At 38.9% G+C, this 21,269-nt stretch overlaps 1 protein-coding gene across 1 annotated transcript; it reads right to left on the bottom strand.

The window, feature by feature from the left end:
- Positions 1-6,641: 6,641 nt before the first annotated feature.
- SH2D4B (SH2 domain containing 4B) lies at positions 6,642-20,890 on the bottom strand (the record flags this gene model as incomplete). Its single annotated transcript, XM_009580071.1, has 3 exons — positions 20,707-20,890; positions 7,904-8,063; positions 6,642-6,789 (listed from the first exon to the last, which is right to left on the bottom strand). Coding segments are annotated over exons 1-3 (492 nt in total), but the record flags the coding sequence as incomplete, so codon positions are not given.
- Between the last annotated feature and the right edge of the window lie 379 nt (positions 20,891-21,269).

Here is a 21,269-nt window from a genome sequence, read left to right as displayed (position 1 = left end):
GGGGGCAGGAAACCACCTCACAGCAGTTTCCCCGAATCACACAAGAGTTTTGTCCCAAGTTCGTTTTTTTTAAATGTAGCTATTGTTGGCGCATTTGTAGTAAAAAGATGAACGGGTCTAAAAAACCAAACCAAAAAACCCAAAAACTAGAATTCAGGAAGAGTTTGAGTTCTTAATGGAAAGCAGTAATGCTTACTAAGAAAACTACTTTTTTTCTTTTTTAGTGAGAAGGAGATTTAAGTCAAAGAAGAGACAACAACAACAACAAACTTAACGCTGGTACTTGATTCTGAATTCACAAAACTTTTTTATATAATTTTCCTTTTTAAAGGAAGAAATTTTAATTCTATTTATTCAAATTAGTGCATGGATGCATGTGCAAGTATATTCTACAACTTCTTAAAAGGTGTGTGTGAGGAGAAACAACCCTTGTTAGTATGACACAGGAAAGAAAAGTCATCCTTTTGTCAAGTATGAGTAAAAAGTGTACGTTTGTATTTAAAATGAACAACAATTGAACTTTTCTCCACTGACATTTTGGAGATTGACATTTACTCCACTGGAAGAATACAGCAACGAGTTTACCTGCTTCTCCCCGTGAACCCAATCCTGCGCATCAGAGCTGAGAGTGAAGAACTATAATAATCTACAAACATCACCTTCTGCCTGACAGTTGAGAGAGATTCTACTGTGTGCCGTGACCCTTTCAGCTCTTCCAGAATAATTAGGAAGGTGACAATTCAGCATGTAGTTGCAAATTGCCAAGAAATACCAACCTGCTGCAACAAATCACACTGGCAATTCAATAGGCAGCAGTAATCCTTTCCAGCTTTAACTCCACTGGAGAATTTGAACATGCTAAATAATCTTATCTAGCCTCTGGCAGTTGAGCATTTACCACAAACTTGTTACTTGTTACTGTAAATGTGTGCCTCACAATGTTTGATAGCTCTACTATAGCCAGCTCTAAATAATATTTAATATTAGCCACGGTTAGCTTCTAATGTTTCAGTCCAATGCAGATGAGAGGAGATTAGGTCAGCATTTAGTTTTTGCTGCAGAAAGATTTAAAAAATGCACTGAGGAAAAGCCAAAATAGAGCAGTTGATTTTTTTTCCAGTGCAAAATTGAGCTTCTGGTTGCCATGGCTCTCAGGGTTACTCTGGGGAGTCTTACGGGATGCAGGGCAGCTGAATGACTGACACCCTGCTCAGGGCAAAGCCTACAAGACGTATTTGTTACAACAATCCTCTCCGAAGCAAAGATGCCTGGGATTCCCTCAATGCTTCAGGCTGGCAGGAAATGTCTTTGGCAGCCCTGAGACCTGCAGCCAGCCGGCTGCATTACAGCTGCCGTGAATCTCCTGAGACCCCTCAGCAATCACCCCTGAGCCAGGGCAGACACTCAGGCTGCCTGCCACCGAGCTGAGAGCACAACTCCTCTTAAGATCTGAGCCCTTAGGACTCCCTGCTCTGAAGAAGGGAATCTGGAAATCCCGGGGTCCCCGGCTCCAGGACAGCCTGTTCTCAGCAAGGCTGACACAGCAGGCTGAATTCAGAGATCAGCGTTTTCCACAAACCCACCTGACATTTCCAACAGAGCTGTGAGTGAGAATCAGCAGAAATACGTCCAACCCTTTCCAACTTTTTTCTGAGAAAATTCTCTCATTTGCCTCAGAAAACAAAGTGTTTGCTGAGACATTATTTTCTTCTCTACTACCAGGGTCTCAAAAGGAACACAGGGTTTGCATCACTTCACTGGTCTGTGCATGTATTTGTACAGAGACAAATGTATGAAATGCAGTCATGCTTTATGTAGAAGTTACATTTCAGTCGTGGGTATGCCCCAGGACATGCTATTCACACATGGCTCGTATAGGGAGGTAACAACATACTGTGGTTCACAAAGACCCTCTTTTAGATGAGACAGAAAACAAAGCTAAGGACTATTCCTGATTGGGAGAGATCTGAGATTTATTGCACGTGCTGGAGCAGATTCTACTTGGGTAACCTGCCATAGATCCAGTGACAAACTACTAAGAGCTTGTCTCCGGACATTAGAGAGTCTTCACAGCTTGAATTCCTGATATGTAAACTATCCTCATTAGTGGCTCAGATTTTCCCATTTACCCATGGAAAATATCAGAGTTTTACCAGTTTTTACTAGGGATCCAGAATAAAGACAGTGGCTTCAGCATCGCAATCATTGCTGATATCACTGGGGAAAAGATTTTTCTTTAAAATTAATATCACAGTTCTTCACAAGTAGGATAGAAAAATCCTGAAGATCTGATTCCCAGCAGAAACTAACAGCTGCCTCATTTCCAACATTGTTAGAGAGACTACTGCATAGAAAAACAGAATTTCTGAACTGTGGTTGCACAAAAGAAAACAAAACGCAGTACTACTGAATTATTGTAATTGCCATTGAATGGACCCAACTGAGACATTTTCGGAATGAGCTGGGTGCCAAACCCCAGCAAGAAGCTGTTGTCATATTCCTGGATTCTACGTATGCTGTCCTTGGGAAAGAATTCAGTGTTTTCTTGGCACAGCAAAGCACAGAGGTGAACTTACAGCTTATTTGCACTTAAAGATAACAGGTTCCACTCAAGTGCTTGATGTTTACTTGGAGATGAGTTTTTTTCAGATCAGGACAGAATGCTCAGTGCTATATCATAGGAAGCTCACAGTACCGTAAGTGGTGATGGTGACATTTTACTGTATTCCTAAACTCTACAGCTGGCAGCAACTGTCTGAAGAATGAGGCCCATGGCACTTTTGGCCACAGTAAAGCACTCAGACGTGTTTAAAGCCCATCTAAGTCAATAGGACTGAAGTGTGTTCTTTCTATTAAGCATAAGCTGTCCTTATTAGAGATTTCCTGAACTGAAGCACTAATTATTCTGTTCTACTCTGAAGCTTGATTCTAAACCTGTCGTCTTTGATGAGAACGGAAACAGCCAGGACATAGAAACTCTTGGATCCACACCTTAAAAAAAACTCACTTCACTCATCACAATCCCAACTGGAATTAAAGGTCATGAACCTGCATCAAAAAAAAAAAGTGTGGAAGGAAATTATAATGCACTGTTGCTCTCTTGTTGCCTATCAAGGGAATAAGGATTATTTCTCCTTAAGTGCTACTCATTAAAACTCCTACTAAATATTTTTTGATGCATGAAGAAAAACAATGCCCATAAAAGTTTACATACAGCTTTTTGTTAACACACATTTCATCTCCCAAGGAATTTTTAAGAAGCAGTCTAGCTTTACTGACAACTGTGCTTATATTATTAAATTTGGCAAGTATCTGATGTTGTCATATGCATAGTATTTTACTATTAATATTCTCTTGCTTTATGTAGACCACATGAAGAACGAGCTCAGAGAGTATCTCTGTTATTTCTAAATGTAGCTGAAGGATACCACCCTCGCCTGGCTGGCTGATGCTCATACCTTTAATTTGCCCTAGCTCTGCACATTGTTCAAGACTTAATGACAGCAACTGATAACAGTAGGAAATTACGCCTATGATCTCACAGCCTTTGTGAATTAGCAAAAAGATTAATGATAGTAATTGGCTCTCTTATTTGTCCTTTGCAATAGGTACATAAAAGACTAGCTGTCCTTAAACTGCAAAAATAGAGCAGTCAACATTTATATTCTAGCATCATTAATTAAAAGCATTTCTGCTTAAGAAACACCAAAGAAAGCAATACTTTTCTAATAAGTGTTGGAAAAGGAAACAGGGATCATCATTCACTTCGATATGTGAGATATCATTTATCTAGGGCAGACAGCCCTAAAGTCCCATGATAGGTCAAGAGGAATAAAAGCGTTTTAAAAAGGAGCGTTTGTGATACAATATGGTTAGAAATTAAACACATCAGCAGAAAGGACAGAGTTTCAACATCCCAAGTCAAAATGCTTCAAGAGGATGAAGCATAAGCAGAGACTGAACTTTTCATACCCCAGTTTGGAGACTGCTTTAAACACGGTCTGGTCATCATCACAGAAAGATGATTACCAATGCATTAAATATTTTAAACCCTTTAAAGTGGGCTTGCTAACTGATCTGCATCTCATTCCACACCCTGAATCATTCATGAAAGGTACATTTCTTTGTGATTTCAATGATTGCAGTCATACATGAGTAGATTCATTAATTCACCTTTTTCCCCACACCCTAGTTCTATTCACTTTTTGTAGTTGGAGGTAGATGCCAGAAACATAACTCCTATTCTCCTGTCTAGGTACCTTTCCACTCAGTCAGCTTGTAAATATTTCATGTACTACTTCCACTGCGCAACAGTAGTTACAAAAAGAGTGAAATGGGAAGAGGAAGGAGAAGGAAAGCCAAGCGAGCTTAAATAAGCCAGTGGACAGAGAAGTTAACAACTCCCCCATATTAGCCTGTGAGATTCGCTTGTCTTTGAAAAGCCTTTACTGTTTTTAAGTAGTTCTACAGCACTATGTACAAGATTTGCTCTTTCAAGACCAAGTAATAAATAAGCTGCTTTTCTGAGTAGCAAAGGTGTGGTGTTACAGCACCAGCAATCAATCCTGCATTGGGATCTCTGCTGGTGGAACCCTATGTTAGTCCAAGTCCCTCCTAACAGATCTCGAAGCATAGACCTAATCGAAGACCCAGGGCTAGAAGTGTAATCAGACTATGTTGTTGTATTAATACAGCAAATGCTGGGAGCACACTCACTAAAGGGACATTTAAAAATAATCACTGCATAATATCTTGTTTCCAAACTCATTTTTGAAGCCAAAGAGTTCATTTCTGCTGGGTCTTGTCTTAAAAATTGTGGTCCATTTATTTAAATTTTTGCATACATTCTCTTCAAATGCTTGATTTAAAGGAAACTGTAGGGGAGAAAAAGGTTTCTGTTTCTTTGATAAAATAAAGATATTGGCAACTTTTTGAATAGGGCTAAAGAAATCCTGGCCAAAGGTTAGTATTGGAAATTCAAAGTAGAAACTGAACTAAATTCTCATCCCACTTGCAGTGGTGCAATTCTTGCCCCTACCAGGCACACAGTTGGACGGAGGATACCTCCTCCCTTCCTGAGAAACAGTGGGAACACAGATCGCTAGCATTACCTTTCCACAATATGAAAGTGAGCAGAATTTGGTGCCATTCCTTTTAAATTGTATCAACAACTGAAAGACTAGTTTTCCTTAGTAGAAAATTATGACTGCTGGCCACGAAAGGTCTCACTAGTTGCTCACTCTGCTTTTTGAAAAAGTCTCTTTGAAACAGAAGAACAACAGTGAGCTTGTGGACATTTACCCCATCAAGTGCACTGTAAATCACCCACAGAGATGTAAGTGAACAGGCCCCTATCCGTCTTTGTTCAATAGGACTTTGCTTTCCGGAGAGCAGAGGAAAGAGGGTTTAATTAGTTGCTCTGCTCATTATTCATACATTAATAAAGGCACTTGAAAGGTATAGTTTCATTACTCATTGACATCAAATTTCAAAGGCCCTGTTCTCTCCTAGGAATTCAAATTAATTGTGCAAAGGTAAATCAGCAACTTTGTGCAGACGAGGCTGCAGGAACCACCCTTGCTTTGTGCTACATAACCACCCTCAAATCCCAGTCCCACAGTTTACAGAATGACAAGTAACTTGCTGACTCTAGTTTGTAATCAAACCGCATAAATTTAACACTGAGTTTTTCAGCACTCCTCCCATCACACAAGGGACAAGGGGGGAGTCTATCCGCACTTTCCACACCTTTAATCACCGTCCCAGGAAGGGAAAAGTGACATAGCAAGCTGTCATTAGGGGAGAGGCGTGTAGACGGAAGTTATTGGATGCAGATCTCCTAGGAGTCATATTTTGCTACAGGCTTTCTCCATGGAAACCCAGCTTCACCAATCTTGCGCAGTCCCACAGCGCACATCCCAGACTTAGAAGACTGTGATAATTTCTCTGCACACTAAACCAATTATATTTTCCGTTCTCATTTTTCAAACAAGTTTTTATCTTTATAAAGTAATATGAAAAGGGTAGACAGAGGCCTCCTTTTCCTGTTTAGTTTTCAAATTGTTATTTTCAACAAGAGAATGTGAAAAAACATTATTTAAAAAACAACATTAAAATACTGTAACTGAGCTCATAGAAAATTCATGAAGTCAACAAAAATCAGGCAAATGAACTTCTCCCAGCAAAGCCAACTAGACTTCTCCCATATGTTGAGTAGGAGAAGGATCTACCCCTCATTATCTTAAAGAAAGTAGTGACAGAATTTTCAAGTTAAATATGTGAACAACTCCTCCAAAATACACAGAATATATTCAAGCAAACTAACTCGAAATGAGACATTTCACAATTGTACATTTTTTCCCCCAGTATGATTCACTCAGCACAGCTGACTGAACAATTCCGTTAATGTGTGAGCTGAATAACCAGTTTGATTGTCCTGACACTTTTGAATGAGAGATGTAATTTTTTCGCATCACTCACCCAGCTGTTCTAGTGAATATCACATAGCTATTTGTATATTCCAGGATGAAAAATTACAACTCTGGGTTTTAAAGCTTATTAATAAACATGCATTGAGGGTGACAAGAACTTTCAATCTGTATAAAAACACTATTAAAAAAGCTAAATTATTCTATGCAAACCTTCAGTTCCTCCTGAATTTTTTCCTCCTCCAATTTGGCAGCTTTCCGATCTTCTATTTCTATTTTCCATTTTTCTGCCACTATTCTGGCTTTTTCTTGAGCCATAGCATCCCGGAATTTCTTTGTAATTTCAGCCTCCTTTTGTCTCCTTCAGAAAAGAATTTGAAAATAAAAATAACTTAAGACACTGATTATTTTTTTAAATTGAGGATTAATACTTGCTCACTGGTTGCAACAAATAATTAGCATAAGACTTCATGGAAATATACAAGGAAAGAATTAAAACGTATTTAACAAGAGACCTACCACAAATCAGATTTGAGGAAACTATCCAGAACGCAGACATTTTCAATTTTTGATAAATGACTAATTAAAATAGCACCTTCTAAATTAAAGAAGAAGTTCTTGGATGTCTTTGAGTCATACCCCGTATTTTTTCTTCCCTGGCTGAAAAAATAGATTTTTCTGTCAGTCTAGCAAAGCACGATTGGGAATTTATTGTCTCTCAAATATCAACGCAAATGTCTGCCAAATTCTTACACTAGATTGTTTATTAGTACTGACAATGTAAAAGGAAAGCAAAGCACAGTTGAAGTTTTTAATCCCGGCTTAAATACGCAATCACTATAACCACGGAGAATCTCATATAAAAAGGAATAATATAGAATAACCTGATATTTAAACTGTCACTTTTCAGTGCTGCACTACAAAAGGAAGTGCAGGAGGCAGGTGGCCTCCTTCCCAACAATATCAAGCATCAAAACACTTTTGAATCTCTCCCAAAACTGGAAGAGACCCTCCTGGAAACACCAGCACGGCACTTTGTGTAATCAGTTTCTGAACTGCTGGTTTAAGAATTAATATAAGTAATACGTAAATGAAACCAATTTCAAAAAGGATTTTATGTACCAAATCCCCATTGTGGGCATAGATGTGTGATACAACAAACATTTCTAATTTAATAATCTCAAAACCAGATTGTTTCATTTTTATTTATTTACAAACTGGTCAATGGTTTAGCAAAATTCCCCAAAAGAAAAGCGTTTGCTTCACTTCTTTTATGAAAGAGGGTTTTGGTTTTTCAGTGTTCAATAAAAATAAAATTACATTTTTCACATGCTGAAAAATTGCCAAAACAAGTGAAAGCAAATGTTCACAAAACATACTTACCCGTTTTACCCACCATTACCTGCCACCTTTCTACAAGGCCATGTCTCCCATTATGCCAAGTGGACCCTGAATTCACATTCTTAAATCCTCACCATAGTTCTTCTGCCTCCTTCTGTGCTTGTTGCCTGGCTCGCTCTGCTATTAGCTCCTCTGATATCTGTTCATACGGCTTGTCACCTGGGGCTTCTCCCATCACCCAGACCCAGACCTCACCATCCTTCCCATGTAGCCACTGCACATGTTTGCCATTACCTGCAACAGCCACCAAAAACAAAACAAAAATAGAAATACTGGCTCAAACTCTTACATAAATATAGATGAAAAGATGGGAAAGCTGCAATTTAGAAACATTAAGCTTGCAATTTACAATTCAGAATAAAACATTACTAAGAGGTTGGATGAAATCTTCAGATTTGACCAATCTACCATGCTGGGGAAAAAAAAGGGGTTGTACGCTCCAGATCACACAATCTTTGAAGACTCACTGTCCCACAAAAATAAGGAATTATTAATTCTGACACGCGTTTCCCAGGATTTAGGTATTATGATCCCTTTTTAATTGTTGCAAGTATATTTTCTTGCTTCACTCGGCAAGGGATGAATGAAAGGAATGGAAAAAGGGAGGGAGTGACAACAATAACCGGTGACATTATGTGACTAGCAATGCTTCAGCACACAGAGAATGTCGAGTGTTGAGCATATAGAGACTTCACCGGAACCCCTGCAAAAAATCCAGGAATTTCCTGCTCCCACTGTGCGAAGGAGGAGTTTCAGAAAGCCTGCATACTCAGCGCACACCACTGAACACGGCAGAGGCTTTTCTGTTCGGGTAGGCAATTGAAAGGGATTAAGTTTCTGGTTCAGTTTTCATGAAAGACACCACGCAAAATCTACGGTTGCTGTGTTGACAGAGTGATTTTAAAAACACCAAAAAAGCCCTAGTGCTCTTTACAAAATCGACTACATTTGGTGAACCTTCATGTCCAAGAACCTTTTTTGACTACAAAGGGCACTAGACTAGATCCCACCTGAATACATTTTAATAGTCATACACACTACCTAACTTGGTGTGGTTTGGTCTTTTCCTTCTGCTTTTATATGTGTAACTCTCAGATATTTTATGCATTTTAGAGGTTCATAATAAGGAATTGGTAGAAACACCTCTTATGCATCCATTTTTATGTTTTATTTCTTGCAAATTTGTTGAAACTGTTCTTCACAAAAGGAGATTCCACTACAAAGACCATTGCCAAGATGGACAATGGATTTATTTTAAAGAACGCAGACTAAAAGGCCATAAAGGCTCAGCAGTTCATCTCACTTCCCGTAATTACATTCCCTGAGATTTCACCCTCTCACCCAAATATCGAGGTTAGTAAATCGTGCGTCGCCACATAGCTTCTAAAAGGCATCTTGTCTCATTTGAAAATGTGAAGAAATGGACAGTCTGCCATCTTCCTAGGTAGTTTTTCTCTGATGTTCCCATAAGAGTTAGAAGAAACCTGGTCCTATTTGAATGGTCAGTCTTTACTTCCGCTCTTTCTACATCTTTCTCTACTAGCATCAGCTTAGCTACCCTCACCTTCAACTACCTGTTGCTCTGCAATAAGACAGTATCCATTTAACCAGATTAAGTTTCCCGAATCACAATCAATAGTCTGTTTTTGACATCCCAGACTGAAGAGAGAAAACTGCAGGAGGGAAATGAAGCGGGGCTGTTGACAGCCGGCAGTGCCAGCGCCAACCCACACTCGCAAGTGTTGACAATACGAACTGAAGGCAATGAACATATCAGATCTCTCAATGAAAGCTAATATTCTATATCAAATTTGAAAATGTGATTTATACAAATTCCCAGTGTTGACCTAATGGTACTGACTTCAAGGGGGAGTGGAAACTTAAGCTAATAACGTTTTCCTTCAATAACTCTCAAAAGCATTTGCTCTTTCACAGCCTATCAGATTATGTCTCAGGTTATAAATGTGAATGTATTTTATTGCGGTTCCTATTCTGTACATTTCTGTGTTCCTGTCAGCACAACATTTACATTGTATTTTTTGGATACAGCATTTGAACACCATCTGCCACGAACTGACTGGCCATATCAGTATTTGCCCGCAAGGTTTTCACCTACTGCATTTCATGGTAAAGTATCTTGAGAAGTATGGAATGATTTCCCAGGAGTATTGACCCCACATAACCAATGGCAGCTTTTGTTTTAAAAGTGGTCCATGTCCTCTTTCCTGGGAGGAATCTGGATATCCTAGTTGTTCCCCTTTATTTAGTGCTTTAAAGAAAACATTGCAGACAACATGCCTCATGTTATTTATTTGTATCATAACTGGTAGATACCAAATACTTCACTACTTCTGCTCATTTATACACTTAGACGGAAAGAGAGCAAAAAAAAAAAACCCTTTTCAGGTAAGTAGACAAATTTTATCTTTGCTTCTTTCCAGGTTTTCTGTGCCAAAGAGTTATTAATATGTTTCTCAGAGGCACAACTTATCCATTACTACCCAGCCCCATAAAACAAATAGTTGATTTGTAGACAGGTCTTGAGAAATTGTTCTCTTTCTTCCTTTTAAAACAATGGATCTCTCTTCTAAAGCTATAGACGGTAGATGTATAAACTCTTTTGAAAACATCAGTATAACGTATTGTTGGTTCAGCACTAACTACTGTATGCTACAGTACAGTATACTACTGTATACACAACCATAGTTCAAGTTGAAAGATAATAGCAGAACCAAACAATCTGGCAATTTTAAGCTTCAGCATTAAACAGACAGACCTCCACATGTACAATTTTAAAACAATTCAATTTGAGGACATATGCCTTTATTTAGGTTTTTCTTTAGAACAAGAGAAGGTCTTTTTCACACTCGACCACCCTTTCTATTTTACTTCAAGAAATTACTCCCATGCAAATCTTCCCTTAAACTTACACTCCCGTAAAGTTGGAGGTGGGCTTTACTGTACAATCTGATCATAAAACTTGGCACTTTCTTTGCACAGAACAACATTTTAAAAATGAGTGTGCAGGAAAAGAAATAAGCAGCTCAGGAAGAAAATCTGGCACTGTGAAAACAGAACCCCTGCCATACAAAAAGTCTTTGCAGCCTGCAGAATCAAGTTCACAGTGGTCAGTGTCAGCTCTTCCAGGCTAACAATACTGGGCTTGCACTTATAAGCTGTAGAACCAATTGCAAGATCTGAGCTGAAAGTACAGAAAATTATTTTCCTTAATATTTTTAAGAAACTAGTGTTGTCTGCTTTGCAAGCAGAAAATTACCACCATTGAGGGCTGATTATAATAAAATAATTTCTGCTTTAAGATGCCTCTCAAGTATTACATTTTTCTGCAAAATAAGATATTTTGTTAACACACTTTATTTCCAAATGAAACAGAAATAGAAAAAAAAGAAATAGAAAAATTCAAATAAATCTAAAAGGAAGAGACAGGTTCTGACTAAACAAATTTGAAATCTAGGTGAGAAAGAGGCAAAGGAACCTCATGTTTCCTGCTCAGAAGCAAGCTTCTGTGCCAGTCACAAAGCCTAATGCAGAGCCAATGCCTTGACCACAAAAGTACTTTTCTTTTTCTGGAGAGACTGTGTCAGGCTGCAAATAATTACAATTAGGAAGTAGTGGACATCAAAATTAGTCTGGATTGGAGAGCAGAAGTGAAAGTGTGTTAGAAACAAACACTGCTTTACCAGGGAAACGTACTGAATAATTTACCAAGTCTTTTCCATCTCTACTCTGAACCAACAGCAACACAAATTTGCACATATAAACCCAAACAATCAAAAATAATACCAAATCATGTTTTCTATTTGTTTGTATTTATGCAGTCAATTCTATAACAGCAATGAAAGTATAAAACAATGCCCTAGAGAGCAGTAATAAACTCAAGGCTCTCACCTATAAGAATTATTAGTCTCTACCGGCAGCAGTACTAAGCTTATAAACACACACAGAGTGCTGGAGCGCAACCGTGAGTTGTGCCATACAGCACCGCAGGCTGCTCTTGGCCTTTCTGCTACCTGCAGCAGGTCCCCGGTGTGGACAGGGGTTACTGCCACGGCTGAACGCTGCCAGAAAATAGGAACACGGCCAGCCAGCTTGGGAGAGAGAGGGAAAGCAGCACCTGAAGGTGCATGGGAGGGGGAATCCTGGCCGCACGCAATGCTCAGGCTAAACCAGGCTTCACTTCCAATCAGCTCAGACTCTCACGTTGTGACTAAGGCTTAAAACACAAAGGAGAACGGGGCCTTTCACTGCCTCTGCTAACGGGGACAGAGGAATAGAACCAAAGATTGGGTTTGGAGGTTTTATGGGTTTTGTCTTTTTGGGTTGGGTTATTTGGGTATTTTTTTTTTTCAATGACAGTTTTGGGTTATATCTGGGTTCATTTTCACACATGCTTCTAATTAAAAGTGCTTTAAAAATAACAGTAATCAGAGCAAGTGGAATATTGCTGGAGTCAGCTTCCTTCCTCCAAGCTTGTTCGTCATTGCTTTAACAGTTACAGCATCCCTGACAATTCCCATTTGTGATCCATCTCCAGTGTTTACAAGGGAACTACTCCAAGGACCATTAGAGACCTGATTTGGTGTCAAGTCTCCCAGCTGTGCTGTCACTTAGCCACAGTCTGCCTGCTTAGTCCAGCAAAACAACAGAGAGTGCCAGTAACTCCGATTGCCTTTCTATCATAGGGAATATTACAGGCTGCGTCAAGTGTAAATTCAGAAAATTAGATGATCACTGATTTATAATCTCAGAAACATGGAACGGCACTCAAAGTCTGCTTAAACTTTCTCAAAAGAGTCTGCTATTTCCACGCACAGTCTTGTTTCTCTGAGGTTGGGCTTCCCACCATAGTTCTCCTGCTTGGAAGCTACAGATCTCCGCAATGGCAATTGACTCTCACTGGAAAGCTTTGTAGTCATATAAATATCCTTTGACTCTCTCTTCAGAAAATATCCCTTTTCTTTTCTCCCTCTGTGCTAGAAAAAGGCTCCTGAAACTTATTCTGCATTTGAAATAGGCTGCATGAGCAGTCACTGCTGACATCAAGCTGATCAGCCTGATCTACTTTTGTCATTCAGAGATAAACCGTAGCTTGTGGAGTTTGGTGTGTTTGTAGGGTTGGGTTGTTTTGTTATTTTGGAGTTTAGATATCTGGTATGCTTTGGTCTAAGCACAATATGTTTTACATGAGATTTTATCCTTGGCTTTCCGAGCAAATGGTTTTTATGGCTTCTTTAAAGTAGAAGCTTGAATTTTGATAGTCTGCAGGGTAGATGAGGTTCCATTCAGAGTTTCATTAGCTGCAGGACGTGTTAGAAGCACATTGATTAGGATGAAAATGAGAACGTGAGCTTTAGGCTGTTCTCAGTTCCTTGAGCTTACCCAGTACAAGTATTTTTATTTAATTATATTTTTATACAAACACACACACACATAATTTCACTTCTTTCTAAGGAGAAACCCTAGGGAGTTACTGTGTATGTTTCTGAGAGACTGTTCAAAGGACAGAATGCACTTTTCCAAACATTAACTGCCAAAAATCCATTAAAATACATATAGAATAATTAGGTGGTAATGATGAAAATAATGAAAATAACATAATGCCACAATGAAGATCTGCTATAATGAATTCTGTGGTCTGCCCCTGCTAACAGTCATAGGACCATGAACCCCTTGTCTTCCAAGAATACCTTCCAAAAACCCAGTCACTTTAATTCTTAAAACAACAAGAAAAGGGGAAAAATTCTGAACTTCTGAAGCATCCCCCCCAACATTTCAGTTTACACACCCTCCAATTTCAACACTGTTGTGTGTGCCTTTCTATTTAAAGGAGGATTTGCAGAGGGAGAAAGAAATTCAGCTGATTTACATTAATATATCAATAAGGGTTGCAGGATCTCAGCATTGCTGAAAAATCAGCCTTCATGGCTCTCCAGCTGCTTCCTGATCATATAACAAACTCAATCTTCTGTTTATGGAATTACAGCCTGTTACCATGGAAATAATTATGCTGCAATATCCCCCTGCAGGATCAAATAAAGGAAGAGTGACTGCAAGAGAGCAAACATTAAGTGAAGAAACAGTTACTCAAATAAGACTATGGTAATTAACAAATGTAGCAAAGATAACTGTATATAACACTCAAAGGTAAGTGGGTTTGCATTATCACATGGTATATATATATGCAATATGTGTGTATATAGGTTTGGATATTGTAAACCAAAAAAGAAACTCAGAAATAAAGCATCATTTATGTGGTCTCTATCTAGTATGTCCCAGTTATTTTCTTGGCTCCCTGGTCGAGGCATACTGTTATACATAGTAATTTTGTAATTTGCCCACTTTCAACTGGGAGATAACATTCAGAACTCCTTCTTAAAGACATTGTTCTAACTCCGTGTACAATCTAGAGGTAGTCTCTTGTCTGTCCATTTTAACGACCCTTTCACTGTAAACAGTATAAAAATGCAGGTACACATCAGATCAAAGTCAAAGCTTGTAAAATCATTCACATCGGTATCGTTAATTTGATTTTTTTTTTTCTTCATTAAAAAAAAAGTTAAGAACATAGCACTGTAATTTCTAATTCCTGATCCCAATTGTCTCTTGTAAGGAGTAAAAGCTATATACAGGGTTTGGTTTCTCACACAGAGCTATCACAAAGCATCCAGGTTTTCCCACTGCTGGAGAATAAACAAAACCAAGTCTGCATGGCTACTTCAGGGTCTGCTGGAAACGCAAAGCAGAAGGATAAGGGTTCTTCATCACAGAACGACCAGAGAACTATGGATCACTTTCTGCACCAGACTCCCCTACTTAATGCAGGTTTCCACCGACTCCTTTTATCAGGCACACAGGACTACAAAAGCAGGGAGAACTATACCACTACAGCGAGCTTCTCTAGCACCACAGCACAAGAGTGGACTTGAAAGTTAATGAACCACCATCAGTGTCTGGCTAAATCCACTGCTGACTTGAATACATTGCGTTTTCCCATGTCTTCCAAATCCTGCTATGAAAAGCTGGTGCCTCTGTCCTTGAATGTTTTTGTCATTTATGCTAAAACTGGCAAAATCAGCAAGGAAATATCGAATTAGCTTGGGCAAATCCCATTCTCCCCTTGGCAGTACTGCTCCCTTTCCATATCAAGTATTCATGAGCTTTCAGACAGTCACAACCTCTTATCATTAGCAGAGCACTAGTACGTACAAGAAAGCACATCTAACGCCACTGTGTCCAGACAGGCCGAGGAACTAATGCTCTCCATGCCAGTGGCTCAATTAACCCAGTAGCCTCTCTCAGAAAGCGGCTGATGCCAGAGGCTTCAGACAACGGGAGCGCTGAGGGTCACACGCGTGCAAGAGAAACCTCCAGTGTAACAAGGCCCAGGTAGCCAGCAATATTCTGCTGTCACTTTTCTGCAAAACAGAGAAGTCAGCTGCAGGGCAGGATATGAGACTAAAAAGCGCAGACTTACGGTTAATCCTAGGAGGCCAGAGAAGTCCCTCTGGATTTGTTCCCTCTGGTACATATTTAGGTCATATGGCGGTTGGGGGTCTCTTTCTAGCCCCAGGTTTGGAGAAGTGAACAGACAGTTTAGAAGGCGCTGTTTAACCCTACCTCAGGACACAGCCACACTGAGTACGAGCTCTGAGCAGCTGAGTTCTGGCCCCAGGATATACAGTACTAACAAAACTGCATCGTATCACAAGCTGCTCTACATGTTGTGAATGTTACATTAAAACTTTTCCAATGGCTTCAAATTAGTTGGCTCAGTCCCCTAATAAAAATTATTCTAACCTTCTCTCTAATATTCTCCTGTTACTTTTTCAGTTGTATCTGAACTGGAAACAAAAGACAGGGCTCTACAGAATTCAAGACCACATAGAGCCAGAAATTTCAGAAATACTCAAGCCTGATGTCTCTGGTTAGACCCATATCCAATGATACAGAGAAAGAGACAATTAACACTGCCAGGAGCACGTCTCTGTAGGAGATAAAATCTTAATATAAATGAGGAATACATTTTCTGAGTTCAAAAACAGAGAAGAAATGTCACTGCATGTACACCCGCTCACCCCCCGTACACACACGCCCACTCACTGGCCTTCACACGTGACACTGATGTATCCTCCAACCATCCACTTGTGATATTTGAAATACTTGCTTCCAAATAGCTTCATCTATTCTCTAATGATTTTCTAACACAAATGCCATTTAGATAAAGAAATTATTTTCTAGCCCTGCTGTGATAAGCCTACTTAATTTTATCCCAGCTACTCTTGTTAAGGCGAGGTAAATAAGAGTGTTTGCAAACAGCTCCTGTCTGAGCATCATGAGCTGCAGTTCACAATGAATAAATGTCAGAATAAGCAGCAGCAGACCAGCACTGTCTTCCCTCCCACATGACTGTCCTTCAGCGACCTAATACTCAATAGTTTTTGAGATCTCATTTTGGGTATACTGACAGCCCTGGATACTGCATCAGAGTCAAAATCCAAGTTGGCAGGGTCTTTGCTTACTCCCAACTCAGCTATACTGGTTACAGGGCTCCTGCCTAATCAAATAAATATGTTTCTTTGCAAATTACAAAGCTGCCTGTCAGTCAACTCAGCAAATCCCAAAGGTATCTCGAAATTTCGAGGAGACTTCCCTTAGTGATTTTAGCACAATAAGAAAAGGCAACTTGTTTTATTACAATGAAAATATATTCCTGAAAGGTCTGCCCAGGAGTGATTTGTAAATGAACTGGAGACAGACCTCCAAGAATTCAACTCACTTGTGAAGCTATTTCAGTACAAGCCAGCAGTCATGATGTAATTAAAGCTACAAAATACTTTTTTTTACCTTGAATAAGTTCACTTCACAGTTTTGGGAGGACCCAAATGATGCTCAAATTCTACTAATATTTTTAGGCAACGTACAAATGTAGGCTAGGTACAAACAGCAAAAACATGAGAATAGTTCATTCAATATGTTCTGAAGGAAATATTTCATTCATCACTTCATTCATGAAGCAATGTTTATATATTGCTCCCTTTCAGAAATCAGTGTTTTTAAAAAGGGAAGGAAATTAAAACTGTTGAATAATCTGAAAACAATTCATTCAACCCCAAAATGAAATAATTTCTTTAACATTGACTCATTCTGATACACATTTCAATTTTAACCTTTCCTCAAGACACATGAAACCAAGCAATCCAAATGGAAAAGCAGGCACAATTTAGCATTTACTGAAGGTGACTAATATTACTTTCTTTAGAAATAAAGAATAAGACTAATTACACATAGACTGTTACACTGTTTGACTTACTAAACACTCAACAACTTACATCTTATTTAATGGTTTGGACGATGAATAGAACATTTATGGACAATCTGTGTTCAGTGGCACTTCTATAAAATCCACTGTAGATCTTGGGCCTTTGCTAGTTAGTTTCCAAACAATTAAAAAAATGATCACACTGATGAGTGTTCCCTAAACCTGCTGATGATTTTAACTCTAGCACAAGGCTAATCTGACCCACATATGCCACTTTTTCCTCCCCAACTCTGTACTTGTGGTTTCTGTAAGACAACACATCTAAACCTTGCACAAGAACCCTTTATCCTCAAGTCACTGTAGAAAAATCAAAATTGGATTCACAATCACTGCTCTGTTTTGAAAAATCCACCCCTTTTACTGTGCTGCTGGGTTCACACGTACCATTGCAGGTAAGCTCTTGAACTGATGCAGAATGGTACCAATCGGGGGCGTAGGACTCCAGATCAAGCCCAAGCGCCTTTTGCAGCATTTTTAATTAGAGAAGTGCCCATTGTCATTAATTCCTTTTGTTCTATCTCACCCTATCCCACCCCAAAGAGGTGGGGCAAAGTTTTCATATGTAGCCATTCAAACTATGAGGAAAACAGAAGGATTTGAAAGGTAGACCTATAAATATAATTATATTAGTAAAAAATTATTTTATACAAATGTTATGTCGTATTCACAACCAACATACACATTTTTCTGTCAGCTAGGAAATTTCAGAAACTCGGCACAACATTAGAGATATTAAAGTCTCACCTCTGTTTTCTACTATATGTCAGGCTACAAAGATCTCTATAAAGCCAGAGTAACTCTTGGCTTCAACAAAATAGCACGAACATAAAACCCGTGTCATGCAGTAGAGAGCAAAAAACAAAACCTTGCAGATGAAACTGCTCAAATCCCTCAGTTTCAAAGGAATAAAGAACATGTAATTGCAGTAGCTCTAAATTTCCTGGTAGCCACTAATTTTAAACAGGAATAGAAATACTCCATATTCTATGCTGTGTAGCAGGGGGAGAAAGTTTGGAAATTCTCTTATACATCAATGGAAACTGAAAACTAAGCAGCTTTGAGGTCCAAAAAATGTTGATGCCAAATGCCTTTTAGGGAAAAAAAAAAAAAATAAATCACATATTTTAAGATAAGAAAGGATTATTACAGTCATCTACTCTGACCCTTTGAGTCATATAGGCAAAAATATTGCACAGTAATTCCTATCTTACACCCATAACTTCTGGTTGACTTTTTTCACCTTTTTTTTTTTTTAAACAAGAAACTAGCTCCACTATGAGACCATTTACCATCATATTATGGAACTGTACAATAGAAATCAGTTACAAGTATCTGTATAGATAACGACTGGCATGACTGAAAGATGCAAGTTATCTTTTGTAACTCTGGCCCACATCAGTTCACGGAAGTCAAAATATATTTTCAGCGTAACCAAATGCCTGACATGCAAAGCTAATTCCAATAGTTGTCTCTACAAAAAATATGTAATATCCATTCTTTAGTACAGTTCTGAATGAAGTAGAAAGTTTCTAACAGTGGGCAAAAGTCAAACCTAAGCAATACTGTAAATTGGCAATTTAAGAAGGTAAAATGGAAATAGGGTACTTTGAAATTTAACTCTACGTGTATTTGTGAATACTTCTGTCAGAGCAAATATAATCTATAGGTTATTCTGCTGCTTTCTTTTCTCTTATTCTTTATAAATCAGAAAATTAATTACCCAGAAAATGGTCTCCTGTAGTAGGAAGCTGAACAGGTTTAATGTATAATTTATATATGGAAATTTAGGTGTCAACACTGTGACAAATCATCACATAAATATTTTTGCAGTTAGATTTTTCTGCATCTGTCTTCCTCAAAGAATGAGCATAATACAGATTATCTCAATGATATAATGTTGTTTTGGTATGTGGAGCTGAACTGCATTTTTAATTTTTTCTCAGCTACTAATCAATCAAAATGAACAAGGTTTTTGTGCTGTATGAGAGAAGCTATTTTGATGCCATCCCTCTTGGGAGACCGCCATTCACAGTAAGAACACTAACATGAAGAAAATAGAAATTAAACAGAATGAGGTTTTCCAATGTCCACCTTGCCATCTGTGAGAGGACATTTTAAACTCCTATTACACTTGATTAGGGTGTTCTGAACATTCCCCCCTTACTTCAAGGCTACCGTTGTAACTTACTCTAGAGTCATTTCATAAAGGCCTCTGCTTCAAGCGAGTCTTGGAAACTAGTTTTACTTTGAAACATGTTTCTTTAATAATAGTCTTTGAATCGTTAAGTATCTAATGGGCACTTGGTAGGGTTCAGAGGTTCTAAACATTTTAAGAAGTCTGACAATTGAATCCAATAATCTATCTGTGTTGAGGTACTCCAAGCAAAGCTTTCTGCCATGGGCATGTTAAGATAAGCAACACTTTAAACTGACTGCAAAGTCACATAGCTATTAGAGCACTTTCTCAAAATCAGCTACCCAAAATTATTAGAAATTTTGAATATTCAAGTTTTAATAGATTTAAAATAGGATAAGACCTTTGGCATTTCACAGGGAAAGGAGTATTTCACATATCTCTGTGACATTTCCTTGTTGAGTGAAGAATCATTGCAACTACATTTCCAAGATAAAAATGTTTTCTACCTTGCATCAGCCTAACAACTTCATACTGTAAATGGGGAAAGTGTTGGAAGCCACTTGTTCAGAGAAGAAAGCAAGGAAATAGGTATTTCTGTTTATTCCAAACCATCTGGACCCAAGACCAGACACTTGGAAATGACATTTGGAGAAGTTCTTTTTTGATGTTTTCTTCCATGATTTTGCTTATTTGCTTTTTAAGTCAACACACACATTTAGCATCCGTAACAGCTTGTGAAAGGAGCTCCATAGTTTAACTACATATTGCATGAAAACACATTTCTGTTTTTTTCTTTTTTGGTTTTGGTTGTTTCTTTTACATGCTTGACCCACTATTATCCTATTCCCTAGACAATCTTTTGGAGAGTGTTTACAAGTACAGTTGGAAATTTAGTATGGCTGTTCTGACATCACATCTTATTCACAAACACCCCTTCATAACAAGCTCAAATTCATGAATTTATCTCCTACTCCAGCCACTTGGAAACATTTAATGCCAAGTCAAGAAGCCTTAACAGCACAGGCAAGACTGCCTTTTGCCTGACTGAGGATGAGGGGTGGGGATAGTAGGTGAAGAAAAAAAGTCTTAGGAGTGAAGGGGAAACTTGGTCATGGTACATCTGTTACCACTGAGAGAACAGGAGCAGTAACTTCTGACTGAAAGAGGTACTTCAAAATTATTCCCCTTACTCCCACACTGAACTATTCCCCTGGAGAAGAACCAGCCTTGAGAGACAAGGAGCAGGAACATGGTGCTTTTGCTGCCCCAGACTGTCTTTTTGCTTATGGGGACAGCTGGCACTCTTCCTTGTAATCTCTTCCAGATGCATGCTGCACCATAGCCAGTTGCATGCCCACCATCCCCAGCTCTTAAGTATAGAAGGAGGTCACAAATCTTACTCTGTTTGCGCCTTGCTGTCTTTCTCAGCATGGCCTCCTCCATTTGTGCTTTTTCTTCCCTCTCCTTCCAGCGCCTCAGCTGCTCTTCTCTCATTTTGTAGAACAAGATCTGCTTTTGTTCTTCATTCAGCTCTGCCAGGAGCTCAGGGTCAATATACATATCACGCAAAATTTGCTGCAGCATGATGACTCCAAAAAAAAAAAAAAAAAGAGATAAACCTGCTTCCAGTTATACTCACTACAGTGACAAAACCCCACCGACGGCACTCCAGAAAGCAGCCTGCGGCAAAGGCCTGCCTGCCCAGGAGAGGTTCAATTCTTGCTCTGGCCCTCTTCGTGCAGGCATATTCTGCTCCTTGTCTCTTACAGGGACGGAGTTCTCTGCTTATCTCATCCTCCAAAGGTAGGGACAGGTGTCAAGTGAAAGGAAGGAGGAGGAATAGACAATAATAAGGAAAAAAAAAAGGAAAAGGCCAGAAGGAAAAAAAAACACCCCACTTCAGTGCTCCTGCCTGGAAGCCGGTAAAAATAAGGGATTCTTGATTGAACCCATCAACTTTGCT

The sequence above is a fragment of the Fulmarus glacialis genome, unplaced genomic scaffold (genome assembly GCF_000690835.1).
Source record: "Fulmarus glacialis isolate BGI_N327 unplaced genomic scaffold, ASM69083v1 scaffold31370, whole genome shotgun sequence".
NCBI lineage: Eukaryota > Metazoa > Chordata > Aves > Procellariiformes > Procellariidae > Fulmarus > Fulmarus glacialis.
The sequence above is the reverse complement of the archived record's forward strand: the minus strand, read 5'-3'. Positions and strand labels throughout refer to the sequence as shown.